The sequence below is a fragment of the Stegostoma tigrinum genome, chromosome 42 (genome assembly GCF_030684315.1).
Source record: "Stegostoma tigrinum isolate sSteTig4 chromosome 42, sSteTig4.hap1, whole genome shotgun sequence".
In the NCBI taxonomy this organism is placed as follows: Eukaryota; Metazoa; Chordata; class Chondrichthyes; order Orectolobiformes; family Stegostomatidae; genus Stegostoma; species Stegostoma tigrinum.
The window spans coordinates 8,887,863-8,907,775 of record NC_081395.1 but is presented as its reverse complement, the minus strand read 5'-3'; the positions used below and the strand labels follow the sequence as shown (position 1 = coordinate 8,907,775).

General features: G+C 43.1%; 1 protein-coding gene across 4 annotated transcripts in view; it reads left to right on the top strand.

Moving 5' to 3' along the window:
* LOC125449353 (centromere protein F-like) overlaps nt 1–19,913 on the top strand; it is a 44,309-nt gene that overhangs the window by 5,496 nt on the left and 18,900 nt on the right. For 2 of the 4 annotated variants that reach the window (XM_059641611.1, XM_048525096.2), the window contains exons 3-11: nt 342–538; nt 2,722–2,837; nt 8,942–9,033; nt 10,696–11,008; nt 13,805–14,007; nt 14,654–14,779; nt 15,376–15,504; nt 16,715–16,837; nt 19,493–19,628. In XM_059641611.1, the coding sequence (XP_059497594.1) occupies nt 342–538; nt 2,722–2,837; nt 8,942–9,033; nt 10,696–11,008; nt 13,805–14,007; nt 14,654–14,779; nt 15,376–15,504; nt 16,715–16,837; nt 19,493–19,628 (1,435 nt within the window). The remainder of the gene's footprint in view (nt 1–341; nt 539–2,721; nt 2,838–8,941; nt 9,034–10,695; nt 11,009–13,804; nt 14,008–14,653; nt 14,780–15,375; nt 15,505–16,714; nt 16,838–19,492; nt 19,629–19,913) is intronic. The other 2 variants (XM_048525097.2, XM_048525098.2) reach the window with 1 other exon arrangement.

Sequence of the window (19,913 nt, the reverse complement as noted above, 5' to 3'; positions counted from 1 at the left end):
CATGATTTTATAAACCTCTATAAAGTCACCCCTCAACTAAAACCCAAATGGTGTTTACGTGAATTCTCATTGGAAAGTACAGGAAAAGCTTGCCTTTGTGTAGCACCTGACACAATCAAACAGCTCAATATCTTTATCAGTAAAAAGAAGGAATTAAGAGGGATGACTGAATGCTTTCTCAGCAATTGATTGTAAGTAGCAACTTTACAGAGGAGCGATAGAGACTGAGCATTTTCAGAGATGGAAGTCTTGTTGCGTATGCACAGCTTGAAAGGTGTTTACCTCACCATTCCAGGCACAAACCAGTGTGCTAATTTTGTTGCTACTGTTTTCTTTTTCAGCTTGAAGATGAACGGAACGAGAATGTGGCATTGAAGAGAGAGACACAGGGCCTGACAGAGGCACGCAACAATCTAGAGAAAGCACAGCAGAGGCTATGCCACGAGATTCAGGTAAAGGAGGCCCTTGTATGCAGTCTGGAGGGGCAGCTGCTGGCAGCAAAGAAACAGATAGACAACCTGGAGCAAGAACTAAAAAGGTATTGCCTGGTCTTGCGCCACTCATTTGCTGCACTGTTTATCGGGGAGCTATAACTTATCAATAGTTCACAGATTCATTTCGGAGTAGATGGAGGCCACTTGGACCATTGTCTCCACAAATGAGCAGTTCTCCACCTCTTTCCCCTGTGACTTTGCATATTTTTTTTTCTGAAGTAACATGCTATTTCTCTAAGAATTTCTTGATTGAACCTGCTTCCAATCCACTCTCAGGCTCTGCATTTGGACCTTAGCTTCTTTGAGGAAATGTTTCTCTTCGTTACTTTAGTTTCTTTATCCAGTAACATGTAAAACTGTGCCCCCATTCTCTATGCTTGTGCAAGTAGAACAGTTTCTTGCTGTCTACTCTTTCCATCCTCTTTGTGATTTTGAATACTTCTATCAAATCTCAGATGCTGGGAGCCTTTCTTGTGCATCTTTTCTGCACTCCCTCCAATGCCTTCGCATGCTTTCTAAAATGACGTGCCCATAACTTGATGCAGTCCTCCAACTGAAGCCAAGCTAGTGCCTGATACAAGTTCATTTGACCTGCTTACTCTTGTACTTTGCACCTCCAATTACAAAGCATTGGGTACTACATAATTTATTAACCATGCTGTCAACTTGTCCTGTTACCTTCAATTACTTATCTACGTATACGCCATTGGTCCTTCTCTTGCATCACTTTTAGAGTTGCACCCTTTTTTGTAATTTCTCTCCATGTTCTTTCTACTGCAATGAAACCTTTCACATTTGGCAAGGGCGGCATGGTGGATCACGGGTTAGGCGCTGCTGCCTCACAGCGCCAGGGACCCTTCACAGTTTGCAGTGCTTCCAAGTTTCATATAATTTGTTCATTTTAACAATGGCCAAAGCCTTGGTGTACAAGGAACATTTATTATACATCAGAAAAAACAAGAGTTCCAACATGACCACTATGAAGCTCTACTTCAAACCTTCCCTGAGCCTGAAAAAAAGCTTGACTTTTTTTTGTATTAGTCAGTTAATTTGCATCCATTGTGATTTGTGCCTTTGTTCACAAAGCTGTTGTGTGACGCTGACAAATGCCATTTGGAAGTCCATGTGCACCTCAATAACAACATTGCCTTCATCAGCCATCTCTTGCCTTTTTCAAAAATCAGCAGTTAACTGAACAGTTTTCCGACTGTGTTCCATAGAACACAATTCCATGCTGAATTAACCTTCATTCATCTGTCCCAAACTGTTGTTTCTGGCAGTTTCTTACCATCCATGTTAAACTAATTGGCTTGTAGTAGTTGCTGTTCTTAGCACTGCACTGAAGAAAGGCCACAGGATCTGAAACTTTAACTCTGATTTCTCTCCACAAATGCTGCCAGGCCTGCTGAGTTTTTCCAGCAAGTTTTGCGTTTTGTCTCTTATTTCCGGTATCTGCACTTCTTTGGCTTTCATGTCATTACACACATCTGGAGCAGGTGGGGCTTGAACCCGAGTTTCCTGGTCCAGAGGTAGTGACATTACCACTGCACTGCAAGGGCTCACCCCGAATCTAAGGAAGACTAAAAACTTAAGGCCAATGCCTCCACAATATCCATATTAAGTAATGGACAGGCTGTCTGTATTCTTGCTTATCAATTTCAAACGCTTTCTGCATCTCAATTACCTTTTCTTTCACCGTGGACTACGTAATTCCTTTGGATAAGTTGGGGGGTGGGGTGGAAGTGGGAATTGAAGACAGCTGAAACATTTGATTCTAAGCAATGTGAATATGGCAAGGCTTTTTTTTAAAATGGTGTGTAAACATCTGCAGCCTCCGTCCAGAGCTATGAATCAAAATCTAACGTCCGCGGATATGGAATGTTCTGATGTTTTGCAGTTTGTTATGTGGGGCTCAGCTGTTGTGATGTTCTGTTGGTTACATGAAAATGCCTTGCCGTGGATGAAAACTTCTGTCGTTCATTTTCTTTTTCCAACCTGTGACGTTTTTTCTCTTTCCTTCCCCCTCCTTTTTTATAGGTTTTAAAACCAATGATAGGTGTTAACTTAAACACCTTCCTAATTTCTCTCCACTCTTCTCTTTCCAAGCTTGGTGGTTCATCCTTGCATTTAGGGTTTTGCTTCTTCATCTCTAGCCTCTTGACAATAATGGTTTTAAGGGTTTAAAAATAACTTTTTAATACAAAGTAAAACCATGGAATGCTTTCAGGCTGGAGGCAGAACTTGAACGAAGTCAAAGGGCCTCAACACCAACAGAATGCCAGCTCCACCTTACTCCAACTCAGATCTATCCTGTGTGTTCCGTGCTCAGCAGGCCTAATGAGGGTGAGTTTCCAGAAAACCTGGGTGGGAGTTCTTTTTGTTTTTACTATTCTGGTTTGATCTTGATGTGCCTGGTATAGCTAACAGATAGGAACGTTAACTTTCAGGAGGAATTGGATAATTATCTGAAGAGAAGGGGCGGCACGGTGGCTCAGTGGTTAGCACTGCTGCCTCACAGCCCCAGGGTTCGATTCCATCCTTGGGCGACTGTCTGTGTGGACTTTGCGCGTTCTCCCCGTGTCTGCTTGGGTTTCGTCCGGGTGCTCTGGCTTCCTCCCACAATCCAAAGATGTGCAGGCTAGGTGGATCGGCTGTACTAAATTGCCCTTAGTGTTCAGGGATGTGTAGATTATGTGGGCTATAGCAGGGTGGGAGGCTTTGATGTTTGTTGTGGACTTGTTGGGCCTCACTGTAGGGATTCTATGATTCTATGAGAAGTGTTCAAGACCGCAGTGAAAAGGCAGGAGAGCGGGGACTTGCCGATTAGTTCTTGCACGAGCCTGTACAGACCCGATGGGCTGAATGGCTGCCTCCTGTACCATAACCATTGTGACTTTATTTCTTTTTTTTTTGGAGAGTGGTGAAGCTCATTTGTCAAAATTCTAACTTAACTTTCTCCCATATCCAGTTCTCTTGTTTGAATAGGAGTTCGGCAAACACAGATGAAACACTACTGGGTTTGTCTTTAAGCTGACCAGTAGGGATTATCATGCACCATGACCACTTGGCCTGGATATAAATTTGAAGAATCAAAGTCTCTATTCCTGTCTTTTTGTAATTTGACGTTTTTTTTTCCCAACCTGTTATTATGCACCTCCGGAGCAGGTTGTACTTGAACTCAGGCCTCTCGGTCAAAGAGTAGGACACCACCATTAGACCACCAGATGGTCCTCCTGTCTGTTTATAAGGTTGAACTGCTGCACAGTCCTGGTTTTAGTTAGCACGCTGTTTTTATCTCCTTTTTTTTGCTTATGTCTCCTAGAGAGACCAGCATAGCTACTGTCATTCTTCGTAATACTCCAACCCAGGAGACCAGATTGCGTGTGGGAGGGATAGATCACTGGCTTCACCATGCTTATTGACTGTAGAAATTATAACTCTGAGAATGGCCTTTTGGGATCACTGGGTGTCTATTCTCAAACTTAGAGAGTTTTGATCACCGGTTTGTGATCAAAGTTTGAGGTTCTTGTCACTTCTTCCCCAACCCAACACAGGGTTACTGGAACCATTTGTTGATCTTCCAGATTAATGGAGAACACTGTACAGCTTGGATCAGCTCTGGCATACACCTGGTCTGTTTGGTCCAGTTTTCTCAGAAGGGCAGTTAACACTGGAAACCATAAGTGAATGAGATGGATGCTCTTCTTAAGTTGTCATGAACATGCTTTTATTTTGCTCCTTATATCAGTTGGAAATGAGCATTCCGGGATTAAGAATAGCATAATCAGAAACATAGCATCAATGTTAATCTAATGTTTCACCAAGATGTTTCTCAGTAGTGTCCTAGCCCCAATCTTCAGCTGCTTTATCAATGACTTTCACTCAATCATAAGGCCACAAATGGAAATGTTTGGTGATTATTGAACAATCTTCAGCACCATTCACAACTCCTCAGATATTGAAGCAGCCCATGCCCAAATGCAGTGAGACCTTGATAACATTCAAATTTGGATAGGCAGCTAATCTTTGTGCCACAAAGTGCTCAAGCAATGATCATGTCCAGTAAACGAAAATCTGTCCAGTGCTCAATGGCATTATCATCACTGAAACCCCATTATCGAGATCCTGGTGGCTACCAGTGACCAGAATCTGAACTGGACCAGCCATACAAGAGCAGGTCAGAGACTTGATGTCCTGCAGCACGTAACTCCCCTGCTGACTCCTCAGAGCCTCTTCACCATCTATAACGCACGTCAGGACTGTGGTGGGATGTTCTCCACTTACCTGGATGAGTGCCGCCCCAACAGCACTCAGGAAGCTTGATATCATTCAGAACAAAACCACTTGTTTGATTGACACCAAAATCACTTCCTCTACCACTGACTTGCAGTAGCAGCCATGTGTACCACCTACAAGTTGCAAGGAGAAATTCACCAAGGCTACGTGGACAGTATCTTCCAAACCCATGGCAACAACCATCTCGAAACACAAGGGAAGCAGATATGTGGTTGTGTCACCTGCCTCCAAGTTCCCCTCCAAGCTACTCAATATCCTGACTTGTATATCACCATCCCTTCACTGTTGCTAGTCAAAATCCTGGAATTCACTCCCTAACAACAAATGGACTGTAGTGGTTCAAGGATGCAACGCAACATGTTTAAAACCCTGGAGCGACAATGAGAACATTGTGTGAGCAGTATTTCTAACTCATTCAAGTTCTGCCTGGTGACCTTTGGTGAGACAGTAAGGTCCCTGTGTGTCTTTGCCATGCACTAATGACTCCCTAATGTCAACGACCAAATAAACGTCATGTGCTTCATCCCTGCAGCCTTTTGGCTACCTGTTGTCTCAGTGCATGGGGTAAATAATGAAACCTGACTCACAGGGTTTAAGAGCACACATTAAGGCTTCTCACTTTAATCTGTGACTGACCCTGTGTTATCAGGGTGGTAGAGTTGCACAGTATGGAAACAGACTCTTTGATCTAACTCATCTGTGCCGACCAGATATCCTAAATTAATCTACTCCTATTTACCAGCATTTGGCCTGTATCCCTCTAAACCCTTCCTCTTCATGTACCAATCTAGATGCATTTAAAATGTTGTAATTGTACCACCCTCCACCACTTCATCTGGCAGCTTATTCACCATCCTCTGCATGGAAAGTTGACCCTTTAGATCCCTTTTCTTTCGCCTCTCACCATAAACCCCTAGTTTCGGATGCCCCTATCCTGGGGAAAAAGACCTTGGCTGTTCATCTTAACCATTATTTTATCAAGATTTCTAAGGTCACCCCTCAGCGTCAGATGCTTCAGGTAAAATAGCCCCAGCCATTTCAGCCTCTCCCTGTAGCTCAAACCATCTAGTGCTAGCAACATCCTTGTAAAGCTTTTCTGAACCCTTTCAAATTTAACAACATCTTTCCTATAGTGAGAGTTGAGCGCAGTATTCCAAAAGTGGCCTAACCAATGTCCTGTACAGCTGCAGTCTGACCTCCGAACCCCTACAATTCCTGCACTAACCAACAAAGGCAAGCCTTTTTCACTACACCGTTTACCTGCAACTCCACTTTCATGTAACAATGAGCTTACAGACCAAGGTCTCCTTGTTTGCCAATGCTCCCTAAGCCTACTATTAAGTGTATAAGTCCGAACCAAAATGCAACACCTCACATTTATTTAAATTAAACTCCATCTGCCACTCCTCAGCCCATCTGATCAAGGTCCTGTTGTACCCTGAGATAAACTTCTTTGATGTCCATTACTCCACGTCTCCTGTATTTGCATCCAAATAATTAATATAAATGGGGAAAAAAAAGCAGTGGACCCAGCACTGGTCCTTGCAGCACACTGTTGGTTACAGGCCCCCAGTCTGAAAAACAGCCCTCCACCATCACACTTTGTCTCCTACCTTCAAGCCAATTTTTATGTCCATTTGGCTAGCTCTCCTTGGATTCCATGTGATCTAATCTTGCTAACCAGTCTACCATGCAGAACCTTGGTGAATGCCTTGCTGGAGTCCACCCCTCTGCCGCCTTCATCTTATTTGTCACTTCTTCAAAAAACCTCAATCAAGTTAGTGAAACATGATTTCCCACACACAAATCCATGTTCACTATCCCTAATCAGTCCTTTCCAAATACATGTAAATCCTGTCCCACAGAATCCCCTCCAACAACTTACCAACCACTGATGTCAGGTTCACTGGCCTATACTTCCCGGCTTTCCTTTACAAGATTTCTTAAATAATAGCACCACGTTAGTCACCCTCCAGTGAATGCCACTCTCCCTCTTTCCCCCTTCAATCCTTCCTGTAGCATCTACACCCTGGAACATTAAGTCTGCCTTCCCTCAGCCACTTTTCTGTCATAGCTATGATATCCCAATCCCATGTTCCCAATGATGCCCTGATTTCATCTGCCTTACCTGTCAGGCCTCTTGCATTGAAATAAATGTAGTTTAATTGATTAATCTTGCCTTGTTCTCCGGCTTGTTCTTGCCTTCTTGACTATTTGACTTGCTCCTCTTTTCAACTGTACCAGCATCAGACTTGTCTCTTTTCTCACTATCTCTTTGGGTCCCCTGTACCTCAGTTTAAAGCCTCTCAAGTAGCACTAGTGAATATCCCTGCCAATGATCCACAAGTGCAAATCTCTGCCTCAGCCACCCATTCATCCACTCTATCCTATTCCTACCTTTTACTAGACCATGGCACCAAGAGTAATCCAGATATTAATTACCCTCGAGTACCTACTTTATAACCTGCCTAATTTCCTATATTCTCTCCTTAGAACCTTGTCCCTTTCTCTCCCTCTGTCATTTGTACCAACATGTACAGCATCTTTCCGCTGGCCACTCATCCCTTTGAGAATATTCTGCACCCTCTCTGAGACATCCTTGACCCTGGCACCAGGGAGGCAATGCATCATTCTGATGTCTTGCTGTCGGCTGTGAAAATATCTGTCTCTGCCTCTGATTAGAGAGTCCCCTATCACAATTGATTGCTTGGAACCTGACATACCCCTCTTGCAGTGGAGCCAGTCTCAGCACCAGAAACCTGGCTACCAGTGTTACATTCCTCTGAGACCCCATCATCCCCTACATTTTCCAAAACAGCGTACTTGTTTGAGATGGGCATAGCCAAAGGAGACTCCTGCACTACTTGTTTACTTTACTTTTCCTAGAGGTAACATATCTATATGACTGCCTTTCTGCAGTTTCTTTACCATCCTGAAACTGCCATCCTTTGCGCTACCAGCTCCTGTAAATTCCTCATTGCCTATAACTACTGCTAAAACCGATGCATGCAACCCGATAAGATTCACAGTCAAGCACAAGTCCTGCAGACATAACCAGGAACATTTGAAATTCTCCCTAATCACCCACATCTGACAGGAAGAACACATCACTCCGCTAAAGGCCATCTCTGCACCTTAAGCAGTCTACAGACCCAGAAAAAAGTACAGACTTAATGCTCTTAAAAACGTTGCCCTAGGATAACTTTGTACCTGTATTTTATATTTTTTTAAAAAATTAATCGAGGCAAAACTCAGTAAAACTTCTAAATCTATAATAGTGAGTACGGTAAGGTTTTATTTTAAAGATTCCTGCTGACTTTTGCACGCTTGTTAAGATCATGGAAAATACTGTGTTATCTTGACCAGGATAGAATTGCCGTAGTGATTAAAAACAGAAAATTGTAGTTGGACCAGAAGGTTGGTTGGCAACTGTGGTGAGAGAGACAGTTCAGAACAATGAGGATGCTTCCACCCTGAAGGCATTTGAGTTTTGTTTTAAATATTGATGTTCTTTGAATTTGGTTCCTAGGAAGGATCCGTGTTTGCCAAACCATTTCTTCTCTTTGTTTACACCACTGTTTCCCTTAGGCAGGCTCTCCAGCCCCTGAAAAACTGACTGAGTCTGCTGCCAGACAAAGAGCTGGAATGTAGTGTAAATGTAAAGAGCTGACTTGCAGCCTCTGGGCTTCCAGCATCTGTTTTAAAATGAGGTTTTTTTTATTGCCGACATCATGTTTTGCAATGACTTAGTCTGCCAAATGTCTAACCTTCAAGGTTATGTGAAAGGCAGGAGCACTTAATCCAGTGTTTCCTGGGAGTTAAAAGGGCACTTTCTAACTGGTACCACCATCGCCCAGCGTAGTAGTTTGATTTATACTTGTTTTATTTAATTGCTCTTGAGATGTGGGTCTTGTCGGCCCTTGTGAAGGTGGTGGCCCATCCCTCTGAAGCCTGTGCATCTGTCTCAGTGCTGTAAGGGTAGGAGATCTGAGGAATTTTTGTCCCAGTGATAATGGGCTGGTGTAAGTGAATTTGAAAGTGTTCCCGTTGCTCCCCTCCTTCTGCGCGGTGGAGGTTTTGAGGGCTTTGTGACATGCTTTCCACAATGCCAAAAAAAATTATAATGTTTACTGTCACATTTTGATTTCTAGCTTCTAAACTAGATGAACTGCAAGAAAAATATAACCAGGCGATAGAGGAGAAAAAGCGACTAGTTTCGGAGGTGAAAGCTCTGAAGCTGCAGGTTGGTGACATTTGTGCAGTTGCATAATGTTGGGTACAGATGAGTTTGACAGATGAGATCATGGTGTGTTGTTTGTTCATCCCTTGTTTGCATTCAGCTGTATTTTACTTCCCACTGTACTGAAAAGGCAGAACAGTGTTTGCAGCACACATGGGCAAGGATTTGGGTTTGTTTTATGTTTTCAGTTTGGAACCTTACAAATGTTGAGAGCTGATGAGGACATAGGGATCCCTCTTTCCTCTTGAAGATTGATAGGCAGATCTTGGGCCATGTTAACAGTCCACTGACAAGATACTGGAGAATTCACAGCATGTAGAGAGATGTCAGCGTAAGAATGAGAGTGAAGCTATTGTAAGAATGGGAGAGACTGGGAAATTTTTTTAAAGAGTATGTTACTTGGCAGGAGTGAGAAACCTTCGTTGAATAGTCTCCAGTCTTTTGTCCTCCCCTCTGGAACCACTCTTCCCACTTCCATTGTCTTTTCAGCATTTCTTTATGTTTAAGAGCTCTCTTAACATCAGATTACTTATCAAGGAAAATAGGGAATGGGCAATAAATACTTGCCAAGCCAGTGCCCCACTTCCCATGCATGATTGCAAAAAATAATCTCCTCTTCTAATTCTCTCACCCCTCTGTGAAGCATCTTGGATTGTGATATTGCACTGAAGACTTTGCATAAATTTGTTCACAGTGCAAATTGAAGAAAAAAAAAAATCCTGCTGGGACTCATTGGCAGTCTTCCGCTCTTTGACCTCTTCCCTCTTCTAGCGATTAGAATCGCTTGTTTGTGACGACAGAAGTAGGCTGCTGAATTGAACCTTAATGGAATGAGCTAACTTGGGCTGGAAGCTTTTATTCTTTTTAAGTACCATCTTTAATTACAAAAACTCCTTTTTCTCTCAACACAGAATCCCTTCAGTGTGAAAGTAGGCAATTTATCCCATCGAGCCCCCACCAACCCTTCGAAGGGCATCCTGCACAGACCCACCCCCTACCCTGTCCCTATAACACTGAAGATAATGGACCTTGTCAAGTGCTTTAGTAAAGTCCATGTGGACAACATCTACTGCCTTACCCTCATCAATCATCTTTGGCACTCCGTCAAAAAGCTCAATCAAGTTTGCGAGACAAGACACTCCCTCCATAAAGCTATACGGACTATCCCTGATAATTCTATTCTCCAAATGCAAGTAAATCTTGTCCTCAAGAATCTTCTCCAGTAACTTCCCTACCACTAATGTATGGCTCACTGGCCTATAATTTCCCTAATTATCCCTGTTGCCCTTCTTGAACAAAAGAATAACATTGGCTATTCTTCAGCCTTCTCGGGCCACACCTGTGGCGAAAGAGGACTCAAAGATCTCTCAAGATCCTAGGATCTTATCAAAGTGAATTAAATTTTATTTTATTTGGTCAAGATTTTGTCATTTTGCCCCTGACAGCTTGCACTGCATGAATGCTTAACTCAAGGTCATTGCGAAAGATTGGCTTAAAGATCCCATTCCCACTTCCCTTCACTCTGTGAAAAATGGGTAGTGGGACCGTTTATTACAGAGTTCCTGTTGCCACTGTATTCTTCAAGTCAGTGCCTTCAGGCTGGGGTGAAGGAGACATTCTTGAACTCCTCTTCCAAACTCACTCACTAAATGTTCTTCGACCAAGGTTCAACAGTTGCAGTTCAGCAGCAACAAGAGTCACCGAGAAAGTGCTCCACAGCAGATTAGAGCCTCCACGTTTTCATGGCAGCAAGAGGGAACGCCACCTTGGGTACCTGAGAGCCCTGTTGGACAAGGATCACCTTCCTCTGTGTTTCCATGGGAGCAGGCAAGGTCTCCTCTGTACTACAATTCCAGAAGCCAGAAACAGAACTTCAACAAAGCCAATACCCTTGGATCGGAGTCCAGGAGTGGCCACCTCGGTCCCCTTGAAGTGTCTGCAAATGCTGAAGTGCAGGAATTGAGGAAAGAAAACCAAGGTACGGATGAAGGGTCTAGGCCCGAAACGTCAGCTTTTGTGCTCCTGAGATGCTGCTTGGCCTGCTGTGTTCATCCAGCCTCACATTTTGTTACCGTGATGTTCTGATGTTTTTGCATGTTGTTTAGATTTCTGCTGTCTCCTTTCTATCATGCAGATTCCACCACATTCCTGTTTAGCCAGTCTGGCAACCCACGTACTTGACAGTTACAGAAAGAAGGTGCAGTTATCTCATCTCTCATATTGAGATTTGTGGAAAGTAGCCCTCGGGGTGGGGGGGGAGAGAAGAGAGAGATATCGGATTGAATTATATTCCAATGATAACAGCACGAAATGCTGGAAAATGCCCACTCAGCAAGTCATTAGGGAGAGAGAGAGAGAGAAAGAAATAATGAACATTTTCAAAAAGGTCATTAAGCATGTGTAGAGTCAAGGAAATATGGGGTGTGGGGAATAAGAAGGAAGTATATAATGGTGTGGTGGGCAACGCAGAAGGATGCAATAAAAACAGAACAAAATACTGAAGCAAAAGATGCTTCCAAAAAGGTGTTAATGATGAGAGAGAGCCATTACTGCCTGCTGTCTGAGCATATAGGAGTCGCTGAGAGGAGGGGGTTGCAAGGTGATGGGGCAGACACTGGATTTCTTATGTGGGGGAATTTTGAGCGAAAGGGGAGGGATGTTAGTCTTCAAAGAGTGGAGCAGTATCTGGGCTGCTCCTCACTTCTCTAGATTTCTTCAGCAGAGCTTTTTTTTAAAAATATATTCTTATTACTTGACTTGAAAGCTGGGATTTTGTGAGAATTAATTCCAAGATGATATTTTACAGAGAAGGAATCCAAGGTAGACAGGGTGGTGAAGAAGGTGTTTGGTTCACTTGTCTTCATTGGTCAGTGCATTGAGTATAGGAGTTGGGATGTAATGTTGCAGTTGTACAGGACTTTGGTGAGGCTACTTTTGGAAAACTGCTTTAAATTCTGGTCTCCCTGCCATGGGAAAGATGTTGTGAAACTTGAAAGAGTGCAGGAAAGATTTACAAGGAAATTTGCTGGAGTTGGAGGGTTTGAGCTATAAGGAGAGGGCTATTTTCCTTGGAGTGTCGGAGGCTGAAGAGTGGCTTTATTGAGGTTTATAAAACCATGAGGAGTATGGATAGGGTAAATAGCTTATTTTTCCCCTTCTAGGGTAGGGGAGTCCAAAACTAGATGGGCATAGGTCTAAGGTGAGAAGGGAAAGATTTAAAAGAGGCCTAAAGGGCAATGTTTTCACACAGGGTGGTGCATGTGTGGAATGAGCTGCCAGAGGAAGTGGTGGAGGCTGGAACAATTACAACGTTTTAAAAGCATCTGGATGAGTATATGAATAGGAGGGGTTTGGAGGGATATGGGCCAAATGCTGGCAAATGTGACTAGATTAATATAGGATATTTGGATGGCGTGGACAAGTTGGACTGAAAGGTCTGTTTCTGTGCTGTACAACTATGTGAGCTGAAGCAAGAGTGGAACTGTGTATGTAGTACGTAAACAATTGGGTGTGTGAACAAGATGTGTTGATAGTGAAGGAGTGCTGGTGATTCAGAGACACCAATGCCCACAGGCATTTGATAAGACATCACACAAAAAGTCAGTTGGCAAAATATAGGCTCAGAGTTGTGGGTAATCCATCTCTCTCTGGATAGAGAATTGATTAACTTACAGAAAATAGTGGACATAAATTGGCCTTCTTTTCAGTTGGCATCTTGTAGGTGATTATTTGAGTGTCTCAAGAATGAGTGATGGAGACCTCAACTTTATATAATCTATACTAATGCCTTGGCCAAAGAGATCATGGGCACTATGCTCAGTTGCTGATAATACATAGCTACACAGAAGGTAAGCTATTAGTGGCTGCAAAGAGAGAGACAGGTTAAGTGAATTGTGAACAAGACTCTGAAGAAGAGTCAGCTAGGCTCAACGTTACCTTGATCTCTATTCATGGATGAAGTCTGACTTGTGATCGCCAGCATTTGTTGTTTTCAGCAAAATAAACGCGTTGATTGCAGGAAGATTGGAGTGCAAGAGTAAGAGTATCTCCTACACAGATGCTGCCAGACCTACTGAGCTTTTCCAGCAACTTTGTTTTTGTGCAAGAGTAAGGGTCTTGCTAAAATTGTTAGAAGGCTTTGGTGTGACTTCACCTGGATTGCTGTTTATTTGAAGAATGCTTTCCATTGGAGGAAATTCAGTGAATGTTCACAAGATTAGTCTCTGGAATTAAACAGTTGTCTTATGATGAGATTTTAACTAAGGTGGGGATTAGAGAATGAGGGGTGACCTCATTGAAATATTGAAGATTCTGAAGGTGATTATTAGGGTAGACACTGAGAGGTGATTCGTACTGGCTGGTGACTCTAGAACATGAGGGCAAAGTCTCAGGATAAGGGACCACTCATTTAGGATTGAGATGAGAACTTTCTTGCTGAAAGAGTTATGTATCTCAAAACAATACAGCTTCCAGAATCCTATTTTGGAATAAAAAGAAGTCAATATGTTTAAGGCTGAGATAAGTGGGTTTTTAGAATCTCTGTAATCTAGAGATGTTAAGAGTAGGCAGGCAAGTGGAGTTCAAGATTAACCTGGTTGTGTTTAAATGGCAGAGCAGGCCTAATGGGCCAAATGGTTTATTTCTGCTGCTATCTCTTGTGTTCTTGTAAACTTTTATTATATTTTAATATGAATAGCAAGTTTCAGTAGGTCATAACTGCTATTTAGTCATGTGCAAAATCCAAGAATGATTCTTTGCTTGCTATCATTTGCAGTGCTGCAGAGTACCATGTCTGAGCTGGAGGTTTGCGTTCAGTCCCAAGAGAAAGAGATTAAAAATCACCTGAACAAGTTGCAGGAGGTGCAGTCACATCTGGAGAAATCCAGAGCAGAGCTGGCAATGAAAGAACAAGCTTTGAGTAAGAGCAGAGATGATCTAATGAGAGCAACCATACAGCAAGAGCAGAACAACAACAAGGTTTGTCCTTCCTTTGGGAGTTGAGCTATACTTAACTGAGCTGCCTTACAAAATGAGATTGGAGCACAGAACTCTTAGTATAAAGCGCAGTGGGGTAACGTGAATGGCTGATGAAAATGATTAAATGCTGGGCTTCTGTCTCTGCGGCCTGGATTCAACACCAGTCTGTGCTTGATGGAATGAGCGTTTTCTCCACATTTGTGGACACAACTTAAGTTGGGTTGAGTTACTTTATTTTCACAAAGTAGGGAGTGGAGTTCTACTGTGCACTTAGCCTATTCAGCTGAGGAGGTTTCATAGGACAATATAAAGGGAACTTTACTGTGTCTAACTCTATGCTGTATATGTTCCGGGAGTGTTTTGTGGGACCGCTGTGGATGGGACTTTACTTCCAGTTTCAAAGAATAGAGAGAGCTTTTCTGTTTGTAACCTTATGTTGTACCTGTCCTAGGAGAGTTTGAGGATGGTGTAGAGGAAACTTCTTTTTCTTTGTTACAGTGCATTATTGAAAGGGTATTCTTTATCTATGACGAAATTTCTCTTGCACCTGCGTACAGAAAATGTTTTTTTTTTAATCTTGTATGTGTTGAAATGGCGTGGCTATTAGAGAATGAAGTTGGGTTTTTTATATATTTTGTCATGCTAGTGTGTAGTGCTGGAGCAGAAGCTGAAGCAGGTTTCTGAGGAGCTGAGCTGTCAGAGACAGAATGCAGAAAGTGTTCGACGCCTGATGGAACAAAAGTCTAAGGACAAGGAGAAAGAACACCAACAGGTTAGAATAAATAGTTTCGTGTAGAATGAGAGTAGTCTCTACAAACTATTCTCTCATCCTTCCATTACCTATTACCTTGCTGTCTTGCTGTGTATTGGAGTTGTCTCCAGCTCACACTTTCTCTGGACACCCCATTCTTTACAAAGTCCACTTGAGATGTGAGAATCGATTTAAATGGGGTTCAACTGTTGGCCTGGTTCCACAGGCACCAGCAGTTCTCATGTAGAAAGTGGGCCTGTAAAAATGTGGGTGGAACAGCCAAGCCTCATGCTCTTAAACAACACTTCTAGTACTTTGCAGCATTCTGTGGTGGTTGGGAGCAGGTGTCTGGCTGGTTTTCCGCTGCTAATCCAGAGGTGCATTTCTGGAGTCCCAGATGCTACACGCTGAGATTGGGTTTCTTGCAACAGAATGGACTAAGTGACGTAAGGCTTGTGTGAAGGTGTACACTGGATTACTTACAAAGATCGGTAACTTTGCATTATCACATGGTTAAAATGTGATATGCCAGTACATGAGAACTGTTGTGTTAGTCAGCACTAATCGTGGAAATATAGCTGATGAATGAATATAATTCTCACCTCTCTACCTATTAGGAGCTGTCCGATCAGCAACTTGCGTATCGTAACCTCGAACATCAATGCAAGCAAGAGAAAAACCAATTAAACCAGGAGATCCAGAAGCTCAAGAACGAACATCTGGCTTTACAATCTACAATTGATAAAGTAAGCGAAGCTAATGTGATATTGTCATACAGCATGGAAACAGACCCTTTGGTCCAACCAGCCCATGCCGAACATAATCCTGATCTGAACGAGTCTTGCCTGCATACCTCCAAACCTTTCCTATTCATGTTCTTACTTAAGTGTCCTAACTGTGCCTGCATCCACCACTTCCTCGGGAAGTTCATTTCACACACGAACTACCCTCTTTTTTTAATTTGCGCTTTGTGTCTTTTTAAATCTCTCTACTCTCACCTTAAAAATATGGCCCCAGTCTTGAGATCCTCCATCCTAGGGAAAAGATCCACCATTAACCCTACCTGTATGCCTCGTGATTTTATAAACCTCAATAAAGTCACCTCTCAGCCTTCTGCGCTCCAGACCCAATTGATTCTGTGATGGTTTAAAGAAAGAATTTCATTCAGTATTGGGGTCAGATTTTTATGATAAAGCTTACATTTTAAAGTGCAAGTTTGCTCAACAAAAGGAGCTTTCATAAACATGGTTGTTTTACTTGTGATTATACTTTTTGCTGAGGTTGTGGAGACCGTGGCTGGTGGCTCAGTGCTTAGCGCTGCTGTCTCACAGCACCAGGGACCCAGGTTCGATCCCACCCTCGGGCAACTGTCTGTGTGGTGTTTACACATTCTCCCCATGTCTGCGTGGGTTTCTCCAGGTGCTTCGGTTCCTCTCTCAGTCCAAAGATGTGCAGGTTAGGTGGATTGGCCATGCTAAATTGCCTATAGTGCCTAGGGTGGGAAATGCAGCCTGCTTCCATACTGTAGGGATTCTATTACCTTGAGTGGAGACTGTTGTTTACTGTAAGAACCAGATTACTGAAACAACCTGTTCCTTTGCTGTACGTTTCTCTGTGATCCTTCAATGGCACTTAATAGAGAGCACAGCTTTGTGCGGAACTGTGGATCAGCCTCCATCCTGACCTTTGCTTGATTTTTATGAAATCTGACGGCCACATTCCCACCCTGTGTAACCCATGTTCTATTCGATAGAAAGTAAAAGAGAGGGAACAAGATCTTGTGAAAAATGTTCACTGGATTAATTCTGATTTGTTGATAAATGATCTGGATGAAATTACTTGGGACATCTCAAATCTTGCAGATGCCCCTGATCTTGGTTAAATATTTTCTGGGCTGGGTAACTCTACGTTTGACAGGATGGTTCTTGTGAGCTAATGTCACTTCTTTTCTGACAGATGGCAGCACAGAGACAGCAGGTGGACAGAGAGTTGGCAGAAGTCAAAGCTAATTTTCACTCCGCAGAAAAGGAACTAGTGACTTACCAAAGAAAAGGGGAGACTCTGCAGAAAAGTCTCCAGGTGATGTTTATCGTGGATGTTGCTGTATTTTAACAAACCTGCCTTTTCAATGGTAATTGCAACTTGTCTATTTTTCATGTTCCCTGCTATGGAAATGAAAACTGGATGTGCCAATTAACCTTGGAATCAGTTACTCCGTGTGTAACAGCATGGGAACAAGAGTAGGCTATTCAGCCTGTCAAGCCTGCTTCACCGTTTGCTTAGATTATAGCTGTTCATCTACTTCAGTGCACTATCCCTTGTAGTTACTGGTCTCCAGAAACCTGTCAGTTCCTGTCTTGAGCATGCTTCATGATTGATTGAGTTCCACAGCCCTCTGAGGTAAAAAAAATTACAAAGATTCACCATCTTCTGAATGAACAGATTCCTCCTCCTCCTCCTCCTCTGTGTTATGTGGCTGGTCCCGAGATTACTTCCGCAGGTCCCTGCCTCCCTTGGTGCCCTCCCGGCCTGGCGTGGTGGCTTTCCCATCCAGTGGAGCAGCCTCCCGGCATGGCATCCTCATCCACTATGGTGGTCTGATGCGATCTCCCAGTCTCATGATCCCCAAGGTGAAGCCCGGTGCCAGTCTGAAGCGAAGGATCCAGTGCAGACTGGAGACTAGGTGCCAGGGTGGTATGGGTTGGAAAGACACTGTTCTGGACTTTTATTTCTGCAATGCTGGGCATATTATGTCTATTTTCTAAGATCTTGTAACTTAAGAGGCTGTACCCGGATACTTTTGTACCTAGGATAGCAACATATGAACTTTTCACTGCACTCATTGCATATATTTGACAATAAAGCTAATTCATTCATTCACATACTAGCCAGGGAAATATCTGATCTATGCCCACCCTGCCCCGTCCTGTAAGAATTTTAAGTTTCAATGGAATCAAGTCCACTCTTAATGAAATCAGCATACTATTTGCCTTTCTAATCACATGATGTGACTTCAGTTCAATCAGATCTGTGACTTTAATCTGCAGATTTACCTTTGCCCTGATATGTTACAGTTTACGAAAACCTTTTGATCTCAGATTAAAAATGATTAAAAATCATCAAACATCGTTGTTAAGAGTTCCAAGTCCTGCCACCCTTGCAGTAGAAACGTTGTTTAACGTCACTCCTGAAAGGACTGGCTCTGAATTTTAAACTATGTACTGTATGCATAGGCATTCCGGACATCTCCTCTATCTGTTCCCCTTTGATGTTATGGAACATCAATCCAATCCAATCACCCCTTCTAATTCCAAACCTCATTTGTGAAATTGCACTTGGGTCAAGCCTGCCCTCTATATTTCCAATACCTTTTTAAGGGGTCCAGATGAAAATTAGGTGGGAAGGAGAAACAAATGATCTGGCAAGCCGGCAGCCTTCATGACTTGATCCAAGATCATAGTGTAGGTTCATAATTCCGTGAAAGTGGAGTTGCAGGTTGACAGGGTAGTGAAGAAAGCATTTGGTGCATTTGCCTTTCTTGAACATTACATTGAGTATAGGAGTTGGGATTTATTGTCAAGTGTACCGAAGTGCAGTGAGAAGTTTTGTTTACAAGCAGTACAGGCAGAGCATAGTAACAAGATTGTACAGGTCAAAAAGTCTTAAAAGCATACTGGTTACATTGCATATGGTGTGCACAAGGTGAGATCAATGTTAGCAAGATCAGCATTATTTGAGGCTAGAGAGTCCATTCGTCAGTCTAATAACGGCTGGGAAGAATCTGTTCCTGAACCTGTTGGTGTGTGTGTTCAGGCTTCTGTATCTTCTGCCTGAAGGAAGAGGTTGGAGGAGATCATTGCTGGATTGCGATGGATCTTTGTTGACAACCTTTCAGTGGCAGCAAGCTGTGTAACTAGAGACCATGGATGGAAGGTGGCTTCCATGATGGTCTGGGCTGTGCTTCTGTAGCTTCTCACGGTTCTAGGCAGAGCAGTTGCCATACCAGGCTGTTAGGCACCAGGACAGTACGCGTTCAATGGTGCACCTGCAGAAGAGATCACATTGCAGCTGTATAGGACATTTGGTTAAGCCATTTTTAGAATAGTGTGTTCAGTTCTGATCTCCCTGCAATAGGAAAGATGTTGTGAAACTTGAAAGGGTGCAGAAAAGATTTACAAGGATGTTGCCAGGGTCAGAGGGTTTGAGCGATAGGGAGAAGATGAATATACTGGGGCTGTTTTCCCTGGAGCTTCGGAGGCTGAAGGGTGACGTTATTGAAGTTTATAAAATCACGACGAGCATGGATAGCAGTGAACAACCAAGGTCTTACCCCCAGGGTAGAAGTGTTCAAAAGTAGGGTGCATAGGTTTAATGTAAATGGGGAAACTTTTTCTGCAGAGGGTGGTGCATATATGGAATGAACTGCCAGAGGATGTGGTGGAGGTTGGTACAACGTTTAACAGGCATCTGGAGGGACATAGGAATAGGAAGGGTTTGGAGGGATATGGGCCAAATGCTGGAAATTAGGACTAGATTAATTTGGGATATCTGGTTGGCGTGGATAAATTGGACCAAAGGGCCTGTTTCCATCCTGTTCACCTCTCTGACTACATGCGCTGGCATATAATTTCACCAGTGTTTCTTTAACGTCTAGGTGTTGGGGTAAAGGTTATTGTAGGTTTATCATCAGCTTTATTCACTTTTCTGTTTGTGACTTTTTCTCCCATCCTTCAGGAAGCACTGGAGGCGAAAGACCGCTTTGGTACCCGGCACGACCAAAGCACTCAAAGAATCATGCACCTGGAAGCACAACTGAAAAAGCTGCACAAAGAGCTGGCTCTGAGTCAGAAATTGAGAGAAGGAGCTAAAAGTGAGTCTATTACTCAAAAAATGCCTTAACTGTTGTAGTTCTTAATGTTGTATGCTCCCCAGTAAAATTAAGGAAGTCTTGTCTTATCAGTGATTTAAGAGTGTTAACTCCTGGCCCTTCACAGTGGCTCGCACTGCTGCCTCGCAACAGCAGGGACCTGGGTTCAATTCTACCCTCTGGTAACTGTGTGGAACTCGCACGTTCTCCCTTTGTCTGCATGGGTTTACTCCAGGTGCTCCGGTTTCCTCCCACAAAGATGTGCAGGTCAGGGTGATTTGGTCATGC